This window comes from Protopterus annectens, chromosome 10.part0 (genome assembly GCF_019279795.1).
Source record: "Protopterus annectens isolate FY-2018-M chromosome 10.part0, PAN1.0, whole genome shotgun sequence".
NCBI classification, from domain to species: domain Eukaryota; kingdom Metazoa; phylum Chordata; order Ceratodontiformes; family Protopteridae; genus Protopterus; species Protopterus annectens.
In genome coordinates this window covers 1,776,779,821-1,776,804,643 of record NC_056744.1, presented here as the reverse complement: position 1 = coordinate 1,776,804,643, position 24,823 = coordinate 1,776,779,821, and the positions used below count along the sequence as shown (strand labels likewise).

The window sequence follows — 24,823 nt, the reverse complement described above, 5'->3', positions numbered from 1 at the left end:
AAAAATCAAATTAAGTCTAGAGATTTTCAAATGTAAGTACATTTGTCTTTTGCTTTGTGCTTCCAGAATCCTGTAATAAAAATATTTTGTGGGAAATATAATCTTTTCAATAAGCAAATGTTTATTTTATAATTCTTAGTGACCTAGAGTAAAGGCCCCTCGCTTGCATGCTCACTTTCGGATACAGTATCTTACTGCATTGGTCACCATGTACTACTGTCGATGCAGTTCCCGAAATCTTCAAAATCATGCCTGTAACATTTCAGGAGAATGTTGTTTTATTGACGAACGTCTTCCTTTTTTGACAATTGTCCTCATACTGCTGAAGTTTCACTGTCCTTGAATGTTTATTGTGGTTTAAGATTATACAAGGATGAATGTTTATTCTGCTTCTGTTGTTTTAGTAAAACAGATTGTACTTTCCGAATAATGCATTGTCTTGACTGGCTTTTTGAGTCTGCATATTTCTTTGTGTTACTGGTTTTGTTTAAAATTTCTCTTCCTCCCTGTGCCATCTGGTTGTCACAAGATTCAATAACAGATGGAAACTTGTTTCTGAAATGTTATTTAAACATGAGCTGGCTGGCTGGTGTTCTTTTTGCTGGATGTGTAGTGCACGACGTTAAGTATTTGTTTTTTCCTTGGCAGTGTTTTAATACGTAGTCTTTTAGCTTTTCCTATGTTGGCCACAAGCTTTTCCTCCTTGCCGTTTGCTTGCGACCACAGCAGAGTTACCGTTGAGTGATTAGTCCTCGAGTATCACAAAGCTGTCTAAATGAAATATGTTAAAAGGCAGACCATTATCAGGCATAATGGAAACTGGTATACCAGATGTCGTCAGATCTTATTGAAAAGGGAATCACAATGTGGATATGTGAATTTGCAGACTCTAAAGTGGGAACATTGGAGTTATCATCTATTAATAGCAGTTAAAAACTTTTTTGTTAATTGACCCATAACAGCTAAACTTACATTCATCCTTTGTGATTTGTACATTTCTTACATCTAGATAAAAAGCATTAGCAATACTTGAAAGATATCTTCTCTCAGATGATCACCTAGATAAACCTTGTGTGTGTGTGTGTGTGTTAACATTTATATGTGTATAATATAAATGCACACCTCATTTATTTGAATTGTTAGATTTGATCCTTTTTGACAAATAGTTACTTGTCAATTTATTTGTTTATTTTTGATTGGTTGATATTACCATGCATCAGTCATCATGAAATGTTTCATTTGTTGCTCTTCTGCGTCTCTCTCTGTCTTCTCAAGTTGCAGCTTTTGGAACTACAGATTGTGAGACATATCTTGTATTTATCACCTTTCTCACCTCTGTGTTGCAGCCATTAAATGTCTCAAATTTTAGTCATCTCTGTTTTCTCTTCTTAAATTCTGATTTGACGAGGACATAATTACAGTACCTATCTTTGACTCTAAGGGTGAATTTCACTTGGAGATTTTAAACATGACATCAAGTTGTTTATTATTAATATTAACCATTTCCAAATAAATGTTTGTAAAAATGTTCACAAGCTCAGACTGTTGCAAGAGTTTCTTTTGCTGCCTGTACCTTTTTTCTACATGTGTAATAATCAGTTTGCACCAGTTATGATTTTCTGTCTGCCATTTTGCATTTGATTTTGAATTCCTCCCAGGTTTATTACACTTGGGTCAGTCTCTGTGAACATTTGGGCCAAAGTCTATCATCACTGCTTTTAACTTCATCATTAACTGAATGTTATTCCATTCACATTAGATGGGTTTTTTCATTAGCTCTCTTAAAAATGCTGTTATTCCACTGGAATTTTTAATGAAGTTTGACTTGTAATTTTTATGCCTAGTATGTTTCACACTTGTTTTACATTTGTGGTGAGGATGTATCAAATAACACTTTAACTTCAGCCTTGTGACACTCCTGGCAACTGTTTTTTTTCTGAAACTATGTTCCCATTTCTAACTCAAATGTTGCTTCTTCATTGTTGGTCCATGTTGTTTAAATCCACCAATTACTTTTCTCATTGAATCATAATGTCCTTGTATGGTTTGAAAACATAGTAATACTTCTACACTGCAGTCATAATTCCACCTGATTATAATCTGACATCAAATTAAGTTTGCTAAACAAGTGTAGCAGAATGTTACTTCACTAATGATGCTGTGTACAGGTGGAGTTACATTCCTGTTTTGTGTGGGGGTCCTTGTTTGCCACTCTCTCTTCTGTTCAGATGACCTTATTTGACTTTCTCAGAATAATATGGTGTTGACCCTGTTACTTTCTCAATACTATCCATTTTCTCTACATTTTCAAATACTACTTCTACCCTTTCGTAAAGTGACTAGCATTCTTCTCTATGGTGGTTGTGTTGGTTGCACCTTAGGGGAACAGTTAGGATTGCTGTTCCAACTTGTGGCAATCCATGAAAGGGCCAAAGGAGAATAATCACCCTGCCCACTGTACTGATGATATGGCCTCATGGTTGATTAAGTAGGAATACAATGGGGTAAAGCCCCCTCATACATTCAAGTTCTAAGGATGCACAGTCACTATAGCAGGGCAGTACTGTGGTTTGCATTTCACTGTTTTCTAGTTTCCTGCAGGTCAGATTAGCACTCTCATATTCAACTTAAATTTGAATATTTATGTCCAGTTTTACTTGATAGTTCTTAGCTTTTATGTGCTATAAAATAAATTCTTATATTCATATGTTAACTTGTTTAGTCTTTCACTGTGTTGAGCGTTGTTTATAGAGCTCTGTCTATATCACTTAGAGTGACCTTGCAGTAGGCTTGCTTCACAGACAAGATCATGTAAAAAGCTGCTGCTGTTCTCGGTTTTACTTTTTACCCCTGCTATAAAACAGCCTCTCAGTGTTAGTGAAATGTTTGTGTGTGTACAAGTTTTTGTGTCGGGTAACTTTGGCTGCTGTTTTAATGTTGTTTTAAAGTTTTCATTCTTTATTATACCCCGCGGTGGTGGTGCTGCGGTAGCGTTGTCGCCTCACAGTAAGACGCTGTCCGGTTCGATTCTCAGCTAGAGCGTCTTCTGCGTGGAGACATGCGTGAATGGGCGTATATTCGTTGAAGGTTGTGCGGCAGGGCTGGTAACTCGGCACTTAAAAATCAACTACCAATCATTAGCAGACCGAGCTCCGCTGTGACGACCCCTAACCGGGAAAAGCCGAAAGACACAACAACAACTGGGGCACCTGAATTTATTAGCACTGTGTGTTCTGGTTTCAGGATAATAGATACCTCTGATCCTTTGTTGACTGACTTTCTATAAGTTGTATAGATGCACCTACATTCATCTTTTATTGTCAAGTTTTAGTTGACTTTCTTGTGAAACTTTTATATATATATATATATATATATATATATATGTGTGTGTGTGTGTGTGTGTGGTGTTAAAATGCCTTTCTGTGTTTGAAACCAGGTTATATATTTTATACTCACCATTTCTTCTCCATTTATACATACTTGAAAAATGATTTAATTTCTTATAGATTATATATATTTTCTTTTTTACAGAACACTTAGCTTTGTTTGGAGGAGGCTGTTTTACAGAACACTTAGCTTTGTTTGGAGGAGGCTATTCACAATATCTAACTTGTTACTTTTATCTGAAGTTTGCTACATTGACTTTGACTTTGTTTCGAATTTGCTCACTTAGTTTTGATCAACTTTTCTGCCCCGGAAACATCTTTGTTACAGTTACAGTTCACTGAATTGTAACTTTTGGACTTGTTAGGTTATGTGTTTCTTGCCTTTCCATCAGACATTTCCAGTGCTCTGGCATACTCACCGAGATCTTATAATGATAAATCAGTCACTAGGATTATTGCTGTCCCAACATTGCCAGAACTGCAGTTTTCTGAATAATTTTTAACTATTTATTTATTCTGTTTTTATATGGAAAATCAGTTTTTACAGGTATTTTTAATTTTTAGATAGTGCATGTTTTGTTTTGTACTTCCATGCTGCATCTTAAATGAAAAAAGTCACATTTCACATTGTTCTTAGATTAAAATACTTCTCTTACAAATCGTAAATGTGCCTTTTATATGACACGTGCATTGAGTTCTAATACTACTTGATTTAAGTTCACTATTTCTGGCTTCATACCTTTGGAAAAACAAAAATGACTTTAGAATAATAAAATTAAGCTTTCACATGTCTTACTCTTTTAACATAGTTTATTTTATGTTCATTTTCAGTTTTCTGCTGTCATATCTGTTTGAATCAGCTGTGTTCACTTTGACAGACTGTACTTGCTTCCAAAACATGACACGGAAATATACATACCATAGTAGGTTCACAAGTTTAACAGGCAGGCTTTTTGTACAGAACAAATAATAATCTCAAGGCTATATTTCATCAGAAGGAGTATTATTTAAGTGATACAATTCAGCACAGAACTACTTGATTGATAACTTCAAGAGAAAATGACTGTAAGTAGATTCATAATCGTCCACATTGTTGCACATAGGAGTGCACATCATATATGTGTGTATCTTGCTATAACTAGCGGCTTTGTACACAATTAAATTATCAACCTTCCACCCACTGAGTGCTGGAATAGGCTTAGATTCCCCCTTGACCCTGAAATGGATTAGATAGGTAGTCTGAGAGTGAATGAATGGTAATGAGTACTATGTAGCTTTCAAAATATCTTTCATAGACTATTTGTAGAATATTTTCATTTTCTGGAATAAGTAGTAAGAAGTTATATGTATACAATACTGTGTGTGTGTGTGTGTGTGTGTGTGTGTGTGTGTGTGTGTGTGTGTGTGTGTGTGTGTGTGTATATATATATATATATATATATATATATATATATATATATATATATATATATATAGATAGGTCCCCTCCAGTAGATCGAACTTTTAAATGTTCGAAGACGATAAGGCCGAGACCATAACATCGAACATTTAAAAGTCCAAACAGACTGAATGGAGATCTGTGTACAGTGTGGAGCAGGAAGATTTCCCTTTTCCACAATGTAGTGTGATCTCGGAGTTGGTATATTTAAGTAAGGGGGGTGTGGGGAGTGCAAGGGTACGTAGCCCCCCTGCTACAGCAGTTTAATTTAGTTTTTTCTTTTTTTACTTCAGTGTTCGAACTATTACAATTTCGAACATAATGGTCTCTGCCATATTTGGTTCGAACTTGCAATATGTTTGATCTACTGAAGTATGTATATATATATATATATATATATATATATATATATATATACATACATACATACATATATGCAAAAATGACTTTGTAACTTACAAAAAATAAAAAAGAGAAATGACACTGAGGCGAAACTGTTAAGCACTTTCATTCTGTAACGTTGTCTGAACTTCATCAGAACTAATACTGTAAAGTAAAACTGTGTAATAAGTAATATAACAAGTGCACACTGTTTAAAAATGGTTGACATTTACAGTATTAGTTCTGATAACGTTACAGAATGAAAGTGCTTTGCAACAGTTTCGCTTCAGTGTTGTTTCTCTTTTTTATTTTTTGAAAGTTACAAAGTCATTTTTGCATATAAGATCTTTTCTTCGAATTTAATATTCTGTTTTTTATACTCACACACACACACACACACACACACACACACACACACACACACACACACACACATATGTATGCATGTACCTATATATGTATGTATAGTATATAAATATATATATTTATATGTGTGTATGTATGTATATATATATTTGGATCAATGATGTAATACTGAAATACAGATATATCAAATGCATATAGTTTATTTGTATTTTGAAAGCACAAACCAGTGGGGAAAAAAGGGCAAAAACAAAAATGATCAGAGAAGGAAACAAAATGTCTCAAGCTCTGATCTCTAAGACTTAAACCCTAGCACTGCATTCAGCCCAAAGTTGTGTGAATAGTGGTGGTGTTATGGAAAGGGATTTTGTAAGGTATTGGGTTAGGGGCAGGAGCAGAGTTAACAGTAGCACACATTAGTAAAGTGGTACAAGTAGGCCTGAATTAAGGGTCTAATGGGCCTGGAGCTGTCAGTGTAAATGGTCCCATTCCATACTGTGTTATATACAAGAAGTCATGTTGTGGGATTAAGGGTCTCGTGGGCCTGGTGCTGCCACTGTAAATGGTCCCATTCCGTACTGTGTTATATACAAGAAGTTATGTTGTGGGATTAAGAGTCTCGTGGGCCTGGAACTGTTGGCTTAAATGGTCCTATTCCATACTGTGTTATATACAAGAAGTCATGTTGTGGGATTAAGGGTCTCGTGGGCCTGGAACTGTCAGTGTAAATGGTCCCATTCCATACTGAGTTATATACAAGAAGTCATGTGGGATTAAGGGTCTCGTGGGCCTGGAACTGTCAGTGTAAATGGTCCCATTCCATACTGAGTTATATACAAGAAGTCATGTTGTGGGATTAAGGGTCTCGTGGGCCTGGAACTGTCAGTGTAAATGGTCCCATTCCATACTGTGTTATATACAAGAAGTCATGTTGTGGGATTAAGGGTCTCATGGGCCTGGAGCTGTCAGTGTAAATGGTCCCATTCCATACTGTGTTATATACAAGAAGTCATGTTGTGGGATTAAGGGTCTCGTGGGCCTGGAACTGTCAGTGTAAATGGTCCCATTCCATACTGTGTTATATACAAGAAGTCATGTTGTGGGATTAATGGTCTCGTTTGCCTGGAACTGTCAGTGTAAATGGTCCCATTCCATACTGTGTTATATACAAGAAGTCATGTTGTGCGAGCATGTGGAGCAAAGTAATAACCATATCCATATTAAAGGCACAGCTGCACTGTATTCTTCCTTCTATCTTTAGTTATCTATTTATTTATTGTTTTTATTGACTGGGTAAGTCCAGTGGGGTGGTAATCCCCTTTCACATATCTATATAGATAGAATAATGAAACAGGTGATCATGCAGTAATGAAAACAAAAATAATAATGGTCTGACCACACAGTAGTGAGAAAGCAAACATCGACAAGACGTATTAACAGCATAAACATTGACAAGACGTATTAACAGCATAAACATCGACAAGACGTATTAACAGCATAAACATTGACAAGACATATTAACAGCATAAACATTGACAAGACGTATTAACAGCATAAACATCGACAAGACGTATTAACAGCATAAACATCGACAAGACGTATTAACAGCATAAACATCGACAAGACGTATTAACAGCATAAACATTGACAAGACGTATTAACAGCATAAACATCGACAAGACGTATTAACAGCATAAACATTGACAAGACTCGTATTAACAGCATGCAGACATATTACAATCATGATACAGACAATACAGTGATGTTAGACATCATTCAAGCAGTCGAATAAATCTTTGGTTAGTCAGTTCCGCCAAGCACCTGAAGTTACCCCTGCTTGTTCTTCCCGTTCACTTACACTACCCCTGCACCCCATGTTTTCCTTTTACACTGTGTGCGTAAAGTCAGCTTCACTCTCAAGGTGAATTTCTTGGCATCCACATCTCAAACATATAATAACTTGATTACGATTGGAGACCCGATCAAAACCCTCTATGACTAATATTAGATCAGCAAAACAAGTGTTAAAGGAACGCCTTTTACTGAGACTCACTCATACCACGTTTCACCTGTTTACCTCAAAGGCTGTTGCTGGCCTTCTATATATACAAATTTTGCATGTAAAAACATTTTGTATAGCTCTTCTCCTTCTCAGAGCTCAGTGGAGTATTTCCTCTTGACTAGAGCATGTTTTAGTAAAAATCCTGCAACATACAACTTCATAAAGTTGTCTGACCATATGATCATGTGTTTCCTGCATCTTTGTATAGGTAACACAACACACTAACCTCATGTGTCTTGTGACACACAAGGATTACTCCCATATCTGTGGCATGGCTCAGTTTAAAACTCACCAAAATATTCTTCATATGTAGACATGATTAAGTTCATAGGTAGTTTTAGACATGCAGTCCACAAGATCATTAAAGAGCGTAGCCCAAATTTTCCAAAAGCAGTGTCTGGTTACTCAAGGTCACTAAGCAGGCAAATGATGACTGAGGGAGTCAATTCCTGGACCACAGGAAGCAGCTTATTAACAGGTCATAGCCTTAGTCCTCTGTGCTGACTGCCAGATAAAAACACAGAGGACAAGAAACATTAAGCTGTGCTTTGTTCTTGCAGTATTCACATGCATTGTGTGTTTCTGGACACATGGGCTATTTTTGAAAACAAATAGTAGTATAACCAGGAGTAAGTCATGTTCACTTTTAAATTAAATGCAAAGCAATCAAGCTTACAGGTATCCCTTTGTAAGTCAGTAAATCATACCTGTATTTTCCAGGGTCACTTTTGCTGTCAGCCTATTGGCTCCAGAGTCGGAGAATAAGTCAAAAGTTAATGGAGGTAAAATGGCCTAAAACATAAGGACAGATTTTTAAATATTGCTCTTAATAGTTAGAAAGTTGCTAGAATAACAGTCTTTGCATTCACTTGCATTTTCTGAAAAAAAATATGAAGTCAGAAACTTAAATTTCATTATTTAATGACTGCAGTTCTCAGCAGTTTGCCAGAAAACCACAAAATCTGAAATTGTTGTTTTCATTTGATCTTCAGCCTGAGGGTCCAGATAGGGAATACAGATCCGACTCGGCCACATTTTCCAGCATCGGATCCAAGCTCCTCCCCTACCCATAATATCCCTGTCTTTCTCCTCCCCTCAGATCTTGTTTGCTGCACGTTCAGACAGCAGCGTGATTCGTTCACTCCAAGTTTCCTTAGTGGTGAGTGAAAGTTTTTTGGCTTCTTTCTCTCTCTCTTTCATTTTCCTTTATCTCACCTCTTTACCCTACCTGTGTCCTTTTGCGCTCAGGCAATGGTTCTCTTAAAAAAAAATAATAAACCCCATTGCTCTCACTTTCCTGCTTTTCCTGTCTGTGAGTGTGTATGTGTTTGAGTCCGTTCCTACTGCCATGTCTGATGCCATGGCTGAAACCTCTAAGCTGGGCATTAGGAAATGTGCTGATTGTGGCCGTAAGCTACACCCTTCTGATAGTCACACTCTGTGTGTTGTATGTCTGGGCATTCATCACCTAGACACCTTCAGTTCAGTCTGCAGGGGCGCATTGATCGACAGGAGGAACAAACTTATTCTCAAAGGCTTTCTTCCCCCTCTTTCTTCTGAGGCCTCTGCTTCATCTTCCACCTCCTGTGGGACTCAATCTCCCACCAAGAAGGCCAGGGACCAAGCAAAACACCGCCATAAGGAGCGAGATAGACCTAGAAAGCAGCCCCCCCGACCACACTTCTTCTTTGTCTGAGCCCCTGGCCAAATCCCGGCCGGATCCCAGCCCAGGTTCCCCTCGACTCCAGTAGCCTCGCTTCTTGCCAGAGCCAGAAGTCTCTTGAGCACAATCCCCCTACTCGGCCTCTCCCCGGCACCACTCCATGCCCATGTCTGTGGCTTCCTCCATCTGGTCCACCTGTAGTCTTTCTGAAGCTGAGGTGGACAGGATGATGCAAAGATTTATCCAGACCCAGATCCAGATAAGAGTCTTGCGTGCCGGGAGCATGCAGTCTACCTTTCTTCCTTCTCTGATCTGATCCCCTGTTTGGGAGTCTTCGGGTCCAAGGTTTCCTGGGGTCGGCGCCGGTGGTTTCAGGTACCTCAACGCCATTCATTGCCCTGAGTGGCTCAGCTCCAACCTTTTCTGAGTTGTCCAACTCTCGGAGCCATATTCTCAGCGCCAGATCAGAGGGGATGGCGTCAGCTTCGAGGTTTTCAGAGTCAGCACTACAACTTGGAGTCTCAGTGCCTGGAGTCTCAGATCCGGCTCCCCGTCGATGCAGACGATGACTGATCTGGTGCTACTCCCCTCAGCTTCGGGGATTCGTTCACCCTCTGCTTTTGATGTGGTGAAGAGGGTCCTCTTGGCTTCCTCGAGACCCCTGACGTTATATTCCTCAGAGTACATCCTAGCTCCCTCCCTCTCTTTCTGGTCCAGAATCTTCCATCCTACCCCTCAGGGACAGCCTGTTGCCACTGCACCCCAGGGAATCCCGCCTGGGAGCTGCCCGAGGTTTCCAAGTCCTCCCCAGAGAGCCCCCCCCCTGAAGAGGTCCCTCGGAAACATATGTGCAAAAGGAGGCAAGGAGGCACTTGGACTCCCTACCAGAGTCTCTCACAGAAGACTCTGACTTGGACGAAGGGGATGGTTCCCCCCGGTCACCCCTAGATGATGTCTGTCCTAATGGAAATACTGTGCCACCGTGGGGGTGGTTTGTCCAAAAACCCAACCCAGATGAGTTCTGGTTGGTTTTTCCAACATAAAAAGAGGGACATTCTTTGCAAGTAGCTAGGTAAACAACATTTTGGTGACGCACATAGCCTTGCAATTAAAAGTAAAATCTCTATTCATTCCTGGACAGCTGAATATGTTACTACTATCAATGTATCTGCAAGCAAAGCAGTTGTCACGTTGAAAAGTTCCTTTTCTTCCTGCTATGGTGGGTCTCTGAAAACCATCTTTCATACATAGGAGACGGTTAATATTTTTCTTGTTTTTATAGCTGTAGTGTGGTTTATCTCCCACTATAGAACGTAATTTGGAGTCTTGGTGTAAGAATCGGCCAAAACTTATCAATAATTTCTTTGATCTGTCTGTTGTCTGTACTATAGGTGATGCATAGCCTCATAGGAGATGGATCATGTTTCTTCTTCTCATGAGATATGATTTTCTGTCTATTCCTTGTGTGAGGTTGATGGAAAAACCAACCAGAACTTTAGAAAAAGAATTCTACAACATGTAGGAGATATCAGAAGAGGAGATGTTCATAATGCCTTGGCGGTACATGTGTCAAGATTTCCCAGCCATAGCTTTCTTTTCAAAGTTATTGAAAGAATATCTGAAGATATTAAAAGAGGTGACATTGTTAATAAAGCAGAAACTTGTGAGACTAAATGGATAGTGAATCTACGAGCAGACTGAGCTCCAGGCCTTAATGCTATTATTCCGCTTAAACCCATGTTAAAAGCAAGGAGACCTACCATTGGCTGAATGGTAGGTGTGTCACAAAATCATGAAAATAAGTGGATGGAGCCAACTTCCAAGAAGGTGTTGTCTGTTAGTTTGAATCTTATTGGTCAAGACCTCAGTATAAGTAATGGTGTCCCTGTATAGTATGATCTGATGAAGGAATTTCCGAAAGCGCTTATCGTATGTTTATATGGGACGTTTTATCAATATTTGCACTTAAAAGAAAAACTTGTTACTTTACTACATTTTGCTGCTTAGCACTTTGGTTTAAGAACTGCTCATATTGCCGAGTGTCTCAAGCTTTCTTAAGCTTTGCATCTAAAGAAAACTTGTTGCTTTATTACATTCTGTTGCTTAGCACTGTGGTTCAAGAACTGTTCGTACTGCCGAGTGTCTCAAGCCTAAGAATTTTCCTAAATGCAATGATGTTCGCAGGGCTTTAAATTTGCGTACAGCAGAATAGGTACCATACACAGCGTTCTGTTTTATGAGCGAGTCTGGAAAATCGACAGAAACTGTAAGCTCATTTTACTTCAAAAAATTGGGTTCTGCGTTTTCATAAGCATCCAGGCATGTTTAAACGCATTCAAGGATCTTTATTGCAATAAGCGGCATTTGTTAAACCTGTCACAATACGATATCTGTGTTTGAATGCAACAGTGTTCTTACCAAGAAGAATTGGTTTGTTTGGTGGTTAACCAAGAATTTGGAATGCTTTTTTAAGCGGTTTTAATAATTTTAATAAATCACTTTAAATCTGAAATAGCTGTTGATTAGCAGTGTGATTTTCACTTTATTTGATTTTCTGCTCACTGCTACCTTATCAGTGAGTAGTACATCTTAGTAATATTACCTACACACTTAACTTGTAATGAAACAGATATTATCCCAGTTACTATAGTTCATTCAACAGAATCGGCACAGGCATACTTATTGCTTATTTGTCTAGTCGTAGGGGCATAGAGTCTTACGAACGCAATTTAGCTAACTATTAGCCTAATATTTTTTGCATTTCTAGTAGTTTACCAGGAAAACAAATAAGGATATTAAATGGCTAATTTATGCAGTCGCAAAGGTTATTGGCTTACTAGGAAGTCATACCCATCTCATTTCATATTGTGTTTATCACGGAATTAGAATACAGGATTATTTTAAGCCTAATTGTATTGTTGTAAGGAGCTCCTATACTCTAAGGTCTCAAGTGCATTTTCTACTGTGTTGGACTACTCTAAAAGATACAGAGGGATATTTGCTTGCAATACTGTACATGTCCTTAGTATTCCTGAAGTAGTGCTTTACTGGCTTTCTGAATGTCTATGCTGTACTGCTATTAACTGCTGTTTTTTCCTGCATTTTCTTTTGTATATAACCTAAATGCTGCTGTGTTCTATCTAATTATGTAAATAAGTCACCTATACAGTGGATGTTAGTGCTAGTTAACCAGTATTTACCTACCTGCAATTATTTATCTCAACCCTCAGTGTTTTTACCTTTCTCTCTTTCCTGAAGCATTGCTCTATACTAATCCCCCTCCTCTTTGTTTTCATAGCCCTAGAGGACCTTCCCCTGCGGTATTCTTTTGGCCACAGTAACAACAGTGGGTTGTGTACCCTAACTGTTACCCTGCACCTCTGACCGTCGGTCTAGGAACCAACAAAAAGCTTAAATAATACCTCAGAACCCTAGAGGACCTTCCCCTGTGGTATTCTTCTGGCCACAGTAACAGTGTGTTGTGTACCCTGTTACCCTGCACCTCTGATTATCAGTCTAGTAACCAACAAAAAGCTTAAATAATACCTCAGAAGTATGTGTCCCTGTAAAATCTGCTATATGATGGCTAATGTTAGAATGAATAATATAACAGACAATTACAGTGTTTTCCTGCTAGTTGCCACAAAAAAGCAGACACAACAGCCCCTGATCTTTCTCTATAGCTACCCTCATCCTGCATACCGTTTCTGTGCTATTTTACCAACCCTAACTTATCTCCTCCTCTGACCTTTATGTCCAAACCCTCTCTCACTAGTATTTCTGCCCTGTCTTACTGACTATAGTCTCTTACTTACTGTCTTGTATTATTACTGTCTTAATTCTGCTTTGTCCTGCTACTTGCTGCTATTATTTCTTCTCTCTCTGCCTAGTCCATCTCAGCCTTTCAACTCTGACTTTCCCTAAGCGTAGCTGTCTGTGTAAATTGTGCCCAGAGTGGTCCTCAAACGTCTCTGCTCTTATTTGTATGCTAACCTATATACTTGACTTCAAACCTGCCCTTTACTCTTCTGATTGTTTCCAGGCAGACCTGCCTTCAGCTCTCTACAACCCAGACAGTACACCTGTATTGAAAAACATTATCACCCCCTACAGTAACCTAAAGGCTCTTCGCTCTTCCAACAAAGTACTAGTGCAGGCTGTTAGAACCAACAATTCAGCAGGTGCATCACTATTCTCCAACTCTATCGGAATAAACTGGAACCTTCTTCCTGCGGAACTTACCAATGACCCCTCCTTATCCCAATTCAAAACATCTCTTAAGAAATACCTGAAAATGCATTGGTTTTGTCCCTGTACAATTTTATTTATTTATTTTATTTTACATTTGTTAACCGGGCTAGTCCAGCTGGATACATGTCCATTTTCAGTGGAGGCCCGAGGAGAAAAGCTCCGCTACAGTACTAAATAAACATATTAAAAAAGACTAGTATATTTTTAAAATATTTAGAATTAAGCTAAAGTAAAATGAAACATAAAAATGACCAAGGTATGATAGAGGAAACATACAAAATTGAAACTACTGCAGTTAAGTATGGCATAAAGCTACATTTCTAGCATGGACATAGATTAAGTTAATGTTACATACACAGTTGCAATATAAGGAAGGTTAAAGAATAAGTTCATTTTGTGAGTGAAAAAGAGCAGTCAAGCTAGGAAAGGAGGTTAATATGCTAGAGAGAGGGAGTAAGAAAAACTGGGTTTAGAGGGAAAAGATAGTGTGGGACTAAAGGAAAGGAAAAGAAAGGAAAAGAAAAGAAAAAGAAAAGAACCCTGACTAACCCCCAAACAAACAGAATCTGTAAATGTGAACCTCATTACAAGATTATATCTGTGAGCCACTAACCGCTTACAATTTTGTAAATCTCGCTCCTACGGAAAGAATGAGAAGTAAAAAAAAAATTCACTATTTTCTTTCTTATATACTAACTAGCAACCTATCGTGTGTGTATGTGACTTAAAATTGTACCGGTCTATATATATTGTTAAAATGTGTATGTGACTTAAAATTGTACCGGTCTATATATATTGTTAAAATGTGTATGTGACTTAAAATTGTACCAGTCTATATATATATTGTTAAAATGTGTATGGGACTTAAAATTGTACCGGTCTATATATATTGTTAAAATGTGTATGGGACTTAAAATTGTATCGGTCTATATATATTGTTAAAATGTGTATGTGAATTAAAATTGTACCGGTCTATATATATTGTTAAAATGTGTATGGGACTTAAAATTGTACCGGTCTATATATATTGTTAAAATGTGTATGGGACTTAAAATTGTACTGGTCTATATATATTATTAAAATGTGTATGTGACTTGAAATTGTTCCTGTCTATATATATATTTTTAAAAATTTCAATTTTTTTAATAATACACTGTAATAATTTTTACTGTAATTACACTAGTAATTAGTAATGTAGTAATGTACACCTGGAGCTTTTCTCCCGGGGCCTCCGCTGAAAATGGACCTGTATCCAGTCGGACTTTCCCGGTTAACAAATGTAAAATAAATAAGTAGCCATAAATCTCAGCAAGTCCCAATTGGATTCAGTGCAAGTTCTCGACTTCATTGGTACTCACTTCGATACCTATCAAAGCAAGGCGTTTTTAACTCTGGACACTCGCCAATCCCTCCGACATCATGTTTCTTACATTGTTCAAGCCCATTGTCCCTCTGTGTAGTTGGTTCTTTGGACATTGGAGTCCATGGTGGCCACAATAACCCTTATCACTACAGCTCATCCTCATATGAGGGTCCTCCAATGGACTGTGGCAGTTCAGTGGTCATTACTAGACCTGCCCTTATCTCATTTGGTTCGATTATCTCGGGCTTGCAAGGATTTGCTTCTCTGTTGGCTTCAATCCCCAGATATTCTTCTGGATCGTTCATTCATCCTTCCCACCCGGTGATCACGGTGACAACGGATGCCTCCCTGGTCGGGTGGGAGGACATTGCATGGTAAGGACAATCCAAGGCATGTGGTCTTCCCTGGAGACCCATATGCATATCAGTGTCCTGGAGATGAGGGCAGTGCTGTTGGCATTGCAAGCTCTTCATGCCCATCTTCCCCAAGGGACAGTTGCCATTCAGATAGACAATATGTCTATAGTCTGGCTCATCAACAAAGCAGAGGGGGACCAAGTCTTACCCCCTTTGTCGCGAAGCCATGAGATTGTGGGAGTGGACAGTTTCCTCCGTCTGTTTTCTGGTGGCAGTGCACATTCTGTGGAGGTCCAACATACTGGCGGACAGGCTCAGCAGATCTATTCTGATGCCTTACGAGTGGTCTCTGAATCCTTCAGTAGCAGATCAGATCTTTCTAAAGTGGGGTCAGCCTTGCTGCGATCTCTTTGTCCCCCAGAGATGCTCTAGTTCATGCTTGGCCCTCCAGTCTACTTTATGCTTATCCTCCACTCTCTCTAATTCCGAATTTCATTCAGAAAGCTCAATGGCTGGAGAGCTTAGTGATCCTCATTGCCCCCTTCTGGCCTCGCCAAGTGTGGTTACTCTCTCTGTGGTCTCATGCATTGTGTCCTCCTTGGACATTAGATCTGGTTCTGGGTCTGATCACGCATTCCCTCCAGGATCCTGCACCCAGATTTAGTCAGCTAGAAGCTCATGGCTTGGCTGCTCCAGTTCCAGTGATAGTTAGAATTCCCAGGCTATCTTCTCCTGTTAAGAAGATTTTGGTAGCGGCTCACAAGTCTTCCACCAGGAAGGTCTGTTCCAGTAATTGGAAACATTTCTATATTTGGGCTTATCAGCATGATCTGGACCTTTTTATTGCTCCAGTCCCCGCCATTTTGGAGTTTTTGGTGGATATTTTTAATAATGGCACTAGTTTTTTTATGGTAAAGGTACAGTTGGCAGTGATCTGCTGTTTTCACATATTAGAGAATTCAACTTCTTTGGCTTCTTCCAACCTTTGTAAAGGCTTTTTGAAAGGTGCCTTTTTACTCAGGCCTCCAGTCAAGGACCCAATGCCTCCTTGGGATCTTACCTTAGTACTACAAGCTTTGGCCCCCTCCTTTTGAACTGGCAGCTACAGTTGACTTGCAATTCCTGTCTTGGAAGACGGCTCTTCTGGTCGCCATCATTTCAGCCAGGAGAGTATCAGAGATCCAGGCCCTATCTCTCAAGCTGCCTCATATAGTGTTTCATAAAGACAGGGTTTCCTTAAGGAAGAAACCTTTCATTCCTTCTGAAAGTGGCATCAGAGTCTAACATTAACCAGGTCATTAAACTCCCTGTTTTCTTGCCGAACTTCCAGAACAAGGGAGAGTATAAATTGTATTTGCTTGATGTTCATGGGCAACTCACCTCTGTTTGCATAGAACAAAATCCTTTTGCAAGTCTTATCAGATTTGTGTTTCCTTTTCTAAGCCTTTCTTAGGAAAATCCATTTCAAAAGTAGCTATTGCTCATTGGATCTCTCAGTGCATACCATTGGCCTATCGAGCCAAAGGACTGTCTCTACCAGGTCATGTCAGGGAGCATTCTACCAGGTCTGTAACCTTTTGGTCTAGGGTTTCCTTAGATGATTTTTGCTCTGCAGCTACTTGGGTCTCATCACATACATTTATCTCTCATCACAAATTGGTTCTTCTTTCTAGAGGCAGGGCATCTTTTGGCTTAGCTGTGCTCTGGAAGGAACATTCTTCCATGAAGACTTCCTAGGGTTATTTGGGAAATAGGGACTCTGTCCCTCAGGTTGAAGATCAAATGAAAACAACAATTTCAGATAAAAAAAAAAAATGATGCACTCACCATAACTTTCCATTTGAATTGTTGCTTTTCATTTGTCTTCAGCTGCCCATCCCTCCTTCCCCCTGCTTTATGTGGGCTGTGAAGTGGCCCAGATGGAAGAGGCATAGCCCCTACTCTGGGGAACCGTTGTCTTCCTTATTAGGTTGATGGGTGCTAATGCCACAATGTTAGACATATGGTTAGATGGGGGTGCTACTGTCTGCAGTAACTCGATCTGAGGGGAGGAGGGAGACAGGTTATTATCGGTAGGGGAGGAGCTTGGTTCCGATGCCGGAAGATGCGGCCGAGTCGGATCCGTACTGGATCCGTATTCCCTATCTGGACCCTCAGGTTAAAGACAAATGAAAAGCAACAATTCAGCTGAAGTGTTATGTTGAGTACATAACTTTTTTTTTTACAAGGAGCAAAGTGAAAATATTAGGGGAAAATGACAAAATCATGGACATTATGTGAAATCATGAGCAACTGAGAGGTATGCAGCATACAAACACCCACACGCCAAAATGTTACAGCCTTTAGCCAGGTTATGTTTAATTAATCAGATAAATGTACTGAGATATTTCACGTTAGTAATGTAACAGCAGTGTATATTTGTAAAACCCATAATCGTACTGCTATTGTGACTTCAGGTTTAAAATGCATATGTATTTCTGCAAAAAAATTGAGATGTTTTTCTTTTAAAATTTGAGACATAAATAGTGCATTATTTTTAAAACTCAAGATAACAACTGCTCCTCTGCCCCTAAATTAAGAGGAACATATTTTGTAAGAAACTGCTATAGTATATTTGCACAAAAATGCATTAGAGGTCAAACCATTTTGGAGAATTAAGCTTATATAAATTATCTAAAAATAGCATAAAACAGAAGATTGGGGTACTGATTTACAGTGCATGTGACATTATTAACTGCTGATGACTGTCATTTTATACAAAGGAAACATTCCACCATGCACACATATGATTAGGGCTGGCTGTTGAATGGAAGTACTGCAGAGGAGCTTGTCTTTCCAGACTAGCACCATGTTTTAGTGCTAGAGCTGAATGGAAATCATTATTTATATGTGTCTGTATATATATATATATATATATATATATATATATATATGTGTGTGTATATATATATATATATATATATATATATATATATATATATATATATATAGAGAGAGAGAGAGAGAGATGGGGGGGGGGAGCGAGTGAGAGGGCCCTTATTTGCTAAGTCTGCATGTTCTCCCTGTGTTTGTGTGGGTTTCCTCCAAATGCTATAGTTTACTCTCACATTTCAAAGATATGCATTAGGTGGATAGTGAGTGTGTGGTGTAAAAAATGCTGTGGCAGGGCTAGCTACCCAGAGGTATAAACCTTGGCTGTAGATGAATGTCACTGTTAAAGTGACACCCCAAACCCCATGTGCAAAAATAGGAAAAAAGGATTATGGATGGATACACACACACACACACACACACACACACACACACACACACACACACATTTGTCGCCTCGTTTTTACCAGTAAAGCTGCTTGTCCAACCACCCTTTCAGTCTGTTGAAGGTTCTTACACAGTGTGATAATGATGATCCCCTTTTGCTTCTTTGGCATTAGTTAGGATTTCCCCATAAAAATAAAGTATTGCCCCACACCATACTCAGTTCTGGCAAAAATGTTAAACTTAAGGGAACAACAAAGTGATGCATTAACTAGTAACTGGCACCAAATACAAAGTGTTACAGTTGCTAAATGAAACTTTGCAACCAAATGATAACTGTACTCATAGGAGAGCTTTAATAAATAAAACACTATGTATTCAGTGTTCTTATATGATTAATAAAATATAAAAATATATATAATGTTCCAGAATGAGAAGGTATGATTGAGATAAATTGACTGTACAGCTCGTATCTGTGAATTTTCAAACTTTTCTTTATACTCACAGCTTTTCACCACCAGTCAGTCACATTCGCACCATACCACAAGGACATCATGATTGGCACCGCCAAACTTATTATTTGCAACTCATTCTAACTCACAAAAAACAAAAATACCAACTGTCTGAAAGCACAGACTGTATTTTTTTTTTAATTTTGCAACACTGAAAGGATAAACTTGTCTCAAGTCATCTCGCATGTTTGCTCTGTTCTCCTTGTCCTTAAATAATTTGCCCAGTGATCATTTACCCACTAACTTCATCAGCTTACTCTTTCGCAATATATCCATATGAATGAGTGATTTTTATGATCCCTAGCACAAAAGACATTCTCGAAGTGTAGTCCACTCCATTGACTGTTGCCATTAAAACTTAAGAGCTTAAACTACAACTCCCATAATTCATTATATGTAAAATGGCACATTTTACCCCCCCCCCCCAAAAAAAAAAGAATGAAAAAGGAATCTGATGAACCACACAACTGAGGAATGGGGTGAGCAGCCCATGGTAGACTGGGAACTAGGCTTATTAGCAGCAGGCTTTTTCATCTTCTTCATCATCAATATGTGTGTATATGAAGAAGGTGAACAGCACTGGCCCTGTTTTAGGTGATGGACTGTTTTTTGTTCAGAAAAAAAAAAGAATAAAAATGAGTTGGAATGGCTCTATTTCAGGTGGTATGCTTGGAGCTGCAGCTCTGTCAGCACCTGCCTTAATCCAGCCCTAGCTGGAGATGGAGCTTTACGTTCTGCGCTGCCTTACTGGTATATCCTAACTCTGCCCCTGCCCAGCAGTGTCCCTGCACCACCTTACTTATGTGTGCTTATTCTGACCCAACATGTTACTTTAAAAAACAACCCCGCCCATAACAATACCATTACACAGTCTTGGATACACACCAGAAACATACTTGCAAGCACTACACTAGCTCTTTACCTTCACCGAACACTTCATCTTGCCAGTAACATGATCGCACACAGATTCACCTTCCACACACATGCAACACACAGTCTGTCACCTACCTTAGCTGTAACCCTAACTGATAAACACTCATGCATACATACACTTCCCATGATGCTAAACCCAACAGTTATATGCTTGCCCTCCCCAGCTGTACTTCCTTTTTTCAAGGTAGCACAAGACACATTCAGTCATAGACTTGATCAAACATGCACACACTACACTTCATACTTATATCTATAAGTGTGTGTGTGTGTGTGTGTGTGTGTGTGTGTGTGTGTGTGTGTGTGTGTGTGTGTGTGTGTGTGTGTGTGTGTGTGTGTGTGTGTGTGTGTGTGTGTGTGTGTGTGTGTGTGTGTGTATATGAGTCAGTGTAAGGAGGTATTATTTTATTTTATTTATAAATACATTTATATATATATATATGTATATGTGTGTGTGTGTGTGTGTGTGTATATATATATATATATATAAATATATATATATATATATATAGCTCTATGTTGGTTGATCAAAATTCATATCGGCAAGATCATATGATCGAATTTCTGAAAATTCAAACATTAGAAAAAAAAACAATCTGTCTTTTTTTACAGTCCCCCCCCCTGCAACCCCCACACCCCCTGCTAATTAAATATACCAACTCCGAGATTACACTACATTGAGGAAAATGGTAATTTTCCTGAACCTCACTGTACAGCGATCTCCATACAAAAGCTTTGGGTTTTCAAAAATTCAGTCATATTGTCTCGCCGATATGAATTTCGAGTTTCTGAAAACTTGATCAACTGATAGGGAATGAGGGATGATCCATATGTATATATGTGTGATTTCATTCATCCAGTCTGTCAATGAAGTCCGTTTTTGTGGATGTCGTTTTGATGATGCTGTCTTTGACGATGTCAGTTTTCGATATTATCAGGCAGACCTGATTAAATATATTTATGATGCTGTGGATGCAGTCTGTATGTTAGCCACCACAGATTCAGTTATTAGGCAAAATGCCTGAGTTACAGTAAAAGCATTACCTGAGGATGTTGGAAAAGAACTCCATACCCCTTTAGACAGAGACTGTCTTTGGCAGTCCATCCCAAGACATGTTTGAAAAACTGGAGTAAATGGGTAAGGTCATTCTAATAATGAAACAACTTTTTCACCCACTGATTCCTTAGTACAGTTTGAACTATCCTACACATAGTAACCCCTTTTTCAGGAGCTGACCAAGTCCTAGCAGACAACAGCTAAGAAGTCATTGAGAGGGAGATTTGAATGGAGAAAAGACAAAACAGGGAGTCCATGTAGGAAGTGCATTCACTACAGTGACTCAGAACTCTTCCTTTGTGTTTCCTTTCATCCCCCAAAGCACGACAGCCTAGGCAGCAGATTAAGCCACTTCCATGATACCTGGACAAAGCTAGCCATTAACACCTAAGCTATGAACATTGCTAGAAAGGCAGGAAGCTAGAATTCAAAGCCAAATCTCCCTTTATACAAAGGTGGTACTGGATGAGTAACTGCACCTTGTCCTGCCTGTGGTTCAACATTTCCTAGACCTGGGAGAAATAGAGGATGTGCTAAACCGGGAAGTAGACTTAGTTTTTTGCTCCCATCTTTTCCTAGTTCAATAGAATGATGGTCCCTGAATGATGATTTTGACCTATCAGAGTCCATCATCATTATATGGGTATTCTGACCGAATATGCTCGCCCTACAGTTGCCACTTCTGCTAATCCTCATATGGGCCTTTCTGATCATGTTGGGCCTAAATGATGCTTACTTGCATGTCCCCATTCAGCAAGACTACAGAAAATTCATGAGGATCAGAGCTGATCTCTGGCATTACCAGTTTCCTTCCATGCCCCTTAGGTTCTCTGTTATGCTTGAGTTTTTGTAAAGTATCTGGCTGTGATAGTGATGGTCTTAAGGTTTAAAGGTGTCCACATATGCCTGTATGTGGCTCTGTCCACAGTTTTTCTCCACACTACAGGCTGGACTTACAGTCCAGAAATAGGGAAACATTCAAGATGGCACTCCTTCAGGATTTCTTGTGACAGGATGCCTGGGGAGTCTTATGGGAATCTGTTTCCCACATGTAATAAATACTACTGGAACTGTGAATTTTATGAACACGTTTTAATTTTGTGAGAGCTCACCATAACAGGGCGGCCATGGTGGTGCAGCGGTTAGCGTTGCCACCTCACAGTAAGAGGTTCTCTGATTTGATCCTCGGCTGGGGTGCCTTTTGTGCAGAGTCTGCATGTCCTCCCTATAGTCACGTGGGTTTCCTCCCACATCCCAAAGACATGCTGTAGGTGGATTGGACACTCTAAATTGGCCCTAGGCGTGAGTGCCTGCATGTGTGTGCCTTCTGTAGAAGGTTGGGCACCAGGCTGGCAACTCGACACCATAAAACTCCACTGCCAATCATAAGCAGACAGGTGATCTGCTGTGGCGACCCCTAACTGGGAAAAGCCAAAAGAAGAAGAGCTCACCATAACAGTAGGTGTTCAGATAAGTTCCTGTTACAGTACTAGATGCCCCCCAACACACGCACACGTGCATGCACACAATGTCCACTCTTCAGGATTTCCAGTTCAGAAGTTTGTTTGTGTCTTTCAGCTTTTCCCGGTTAGGAGTCGCCACAGTGGAACTCCAGTCCACTGATGATTGGTATTTGATTTCTACGTGCCGAGTTACCAGCCCTGACGGACAACCTTCAACGAAGGTACGCCCATTCACGCATATCTCCACGCAGAAGACGCTCTAGCTGAGAATCGAACCAGACAGCATCTTACTGTGAGGCGACAATGCTACCGCAGCACCACCACCGCGGGAGGATTTCCAATTCAGAAGAACAGCTTACTAAATACTTATAAACCTAGTAAAGCCCAAGAATTTAGAATTACCCTTATGGCACCCCACAAATAAGTGCTACTCTTCAGGATTTCCAATTCAGAAGAGTAGCACTTATTTGTGAGGTGCCATAAGGGTAATTCTAAGTTCTTGGGCGTTACTAGGTTTATAAGTATTTAGTAAGCTGTTGATCCATGAGGATCTTTAGAAGCCTAGCCATACAATCCCATGAAGGTTTTAGTCCTCATATTTTGTGTACATGTAAACCAGAAATGAACAGAACATTTGCATTTTGCCCCTATCCATGAGGGTCATAGGTGCTAAGTGAATTTATGGCCACCCATACATTCATTAAGTTCATCAGTACTTACTAGACTAATTACCTGTGCAACTCAAGCTTTTAATTACAAAAAAGAAGTTTATTTATAACTTGTGCAATGCCTCATCTGCTGCCAGTGGCTCCTCCATACATGGGACTTGGCATCTGTGAGTTTTGCCAACAAAAAGGAGAAGGTAGCACTGTCAGTATCTGCTTTTATCTGGGGTATAGGCAGGCATCCCCTCTTTTGAGAGACGTCAAGCTTGCATTCTTCCTTAATCAGAGCTCTGAAAGTCACCCTTCAGATGATTCCCGTAAGGTATGCAGCGCTGACCCTACTCACCGATGATTCCCGTAGGTATGCAGCGCTGACCCTACTCACCGATGATTCCTGTAGGTATGCAGCGCTGACCCTACTCACCGATGATTCCCGTAGGTATGCAGAGCTGACCCTACTCACAGATGATTCCCGTAGGTATGCAGCGCTGACCCTACTCACCGATGATTCCCGTAGGTATGCAAAGCTGACCCTACTCACCGATGATTCTTGTAGGTATGCAGCGCTGACCCTACTCACCGATGATTCCCGTAGGTATGCAGCACTGACCCTACTCACTGATGATTCCCATAAGTATGCAGCACTGACCCTACTCACCGATGATTGCCATAGGTATGCAGCGCTGACCCTTCTTACCGATGTTTCCCGTAGGTATGCAGTACTGACTCTACTCACCGATGATTCCTGTAGGTATGCAGCGCTGACCCTACTCATGCATTTGCTTTTATGGTAAGTTCTGACACAAATGTACTTTCTCTTTACTCCACTGTGGCGTGAGCTCAAAGTTAGTGTATTTAGTATGCATGGATGTGGGCGTACACACCCAACATACTGACCGTACTAAGTGTAAGGTTGTGCTACTGCAGAATAAATGGAGTACTTGCTTTTGCTAAATAACCATGTATGTAATGTTTCTAAGCTGTGCCTGGGCCATTGTTAGTAAATTTCCTCTCGTGAAGTGCTCCTGCACCCATGAAATTGTAGACTTGTATCCCACTGCAGCTTTTAGACTTGTATCCCACTGCAGCTCTCTTCTACTTAGAATGTTTTTCATTACCCCTTAGCTTCATTGTGTACATGACCTGTGCCTTCCAGGGCAGCTGGGGACATTATACAAGGACATCAGAGTTGGAAACTTGCCTAGCTTGTTAAAACGTTATGTCCCTTCACATACCTTGAAGTGACACAGATGGTTATTGATTCAGAGAAGTAAAGCAGAAAGAAAGATAGAAGCAGTATGCTTTCTGGTTTCCTTTGACTCAGCTGTCAGATTCTGGCTTTTGGAGCTTTTTGGCACTAGAAGAAAGCATTTCAGTGGCACAAAGCAGATTAAAAGGTGGTGTCAGTCATGCTGTAAAAAAATGACTTGGGTTAATACCCAAATCAGCCAACATAGTTATTAAGCGCAAAGCTCCTTGCTGCCCTAGACTGCAGAGATTTAAACTTCTGTTCTTATTTTGCTTGTTTTATACCACAGGCAGCCGGAGAGGTGAAGACATTGGAGGATTTTTACAAGATGTTGCAACATGAACCTGACCGAGCTGTCTATGGGTGAGTGGTTGGGAAATGCTAGTCTGAGCCATGATCTCTGAGTTTGTTGTAGGTGACATGACATAA

The 24,823-nt window shown here is 39.7% G+C and overlaps 1 protein-coding gene across 1 annotated transcript in view; it reads left to right on the top strand.

Moving 5' to 3' along the window:
• PELO (pelota mRNA surveillance and ribosome rescue factor) overlaps positions 1–24,823 on the top strand; it is a 1,269,508-nt gene that overhangs the window by 484,826 nt on the left and 759,859 nt on the right. Inside the window, exon 9 of the mRNA XM_044086588.1 lies at positions 24,684–24,757. Within this exon, the coding sequence (XP_043942523.1) occupies positions 24,684–24,757 (74 nt within the window). The remainder of the gene's footprint in view (positions 1–24,683; positions 24,758–24,823) is intronic.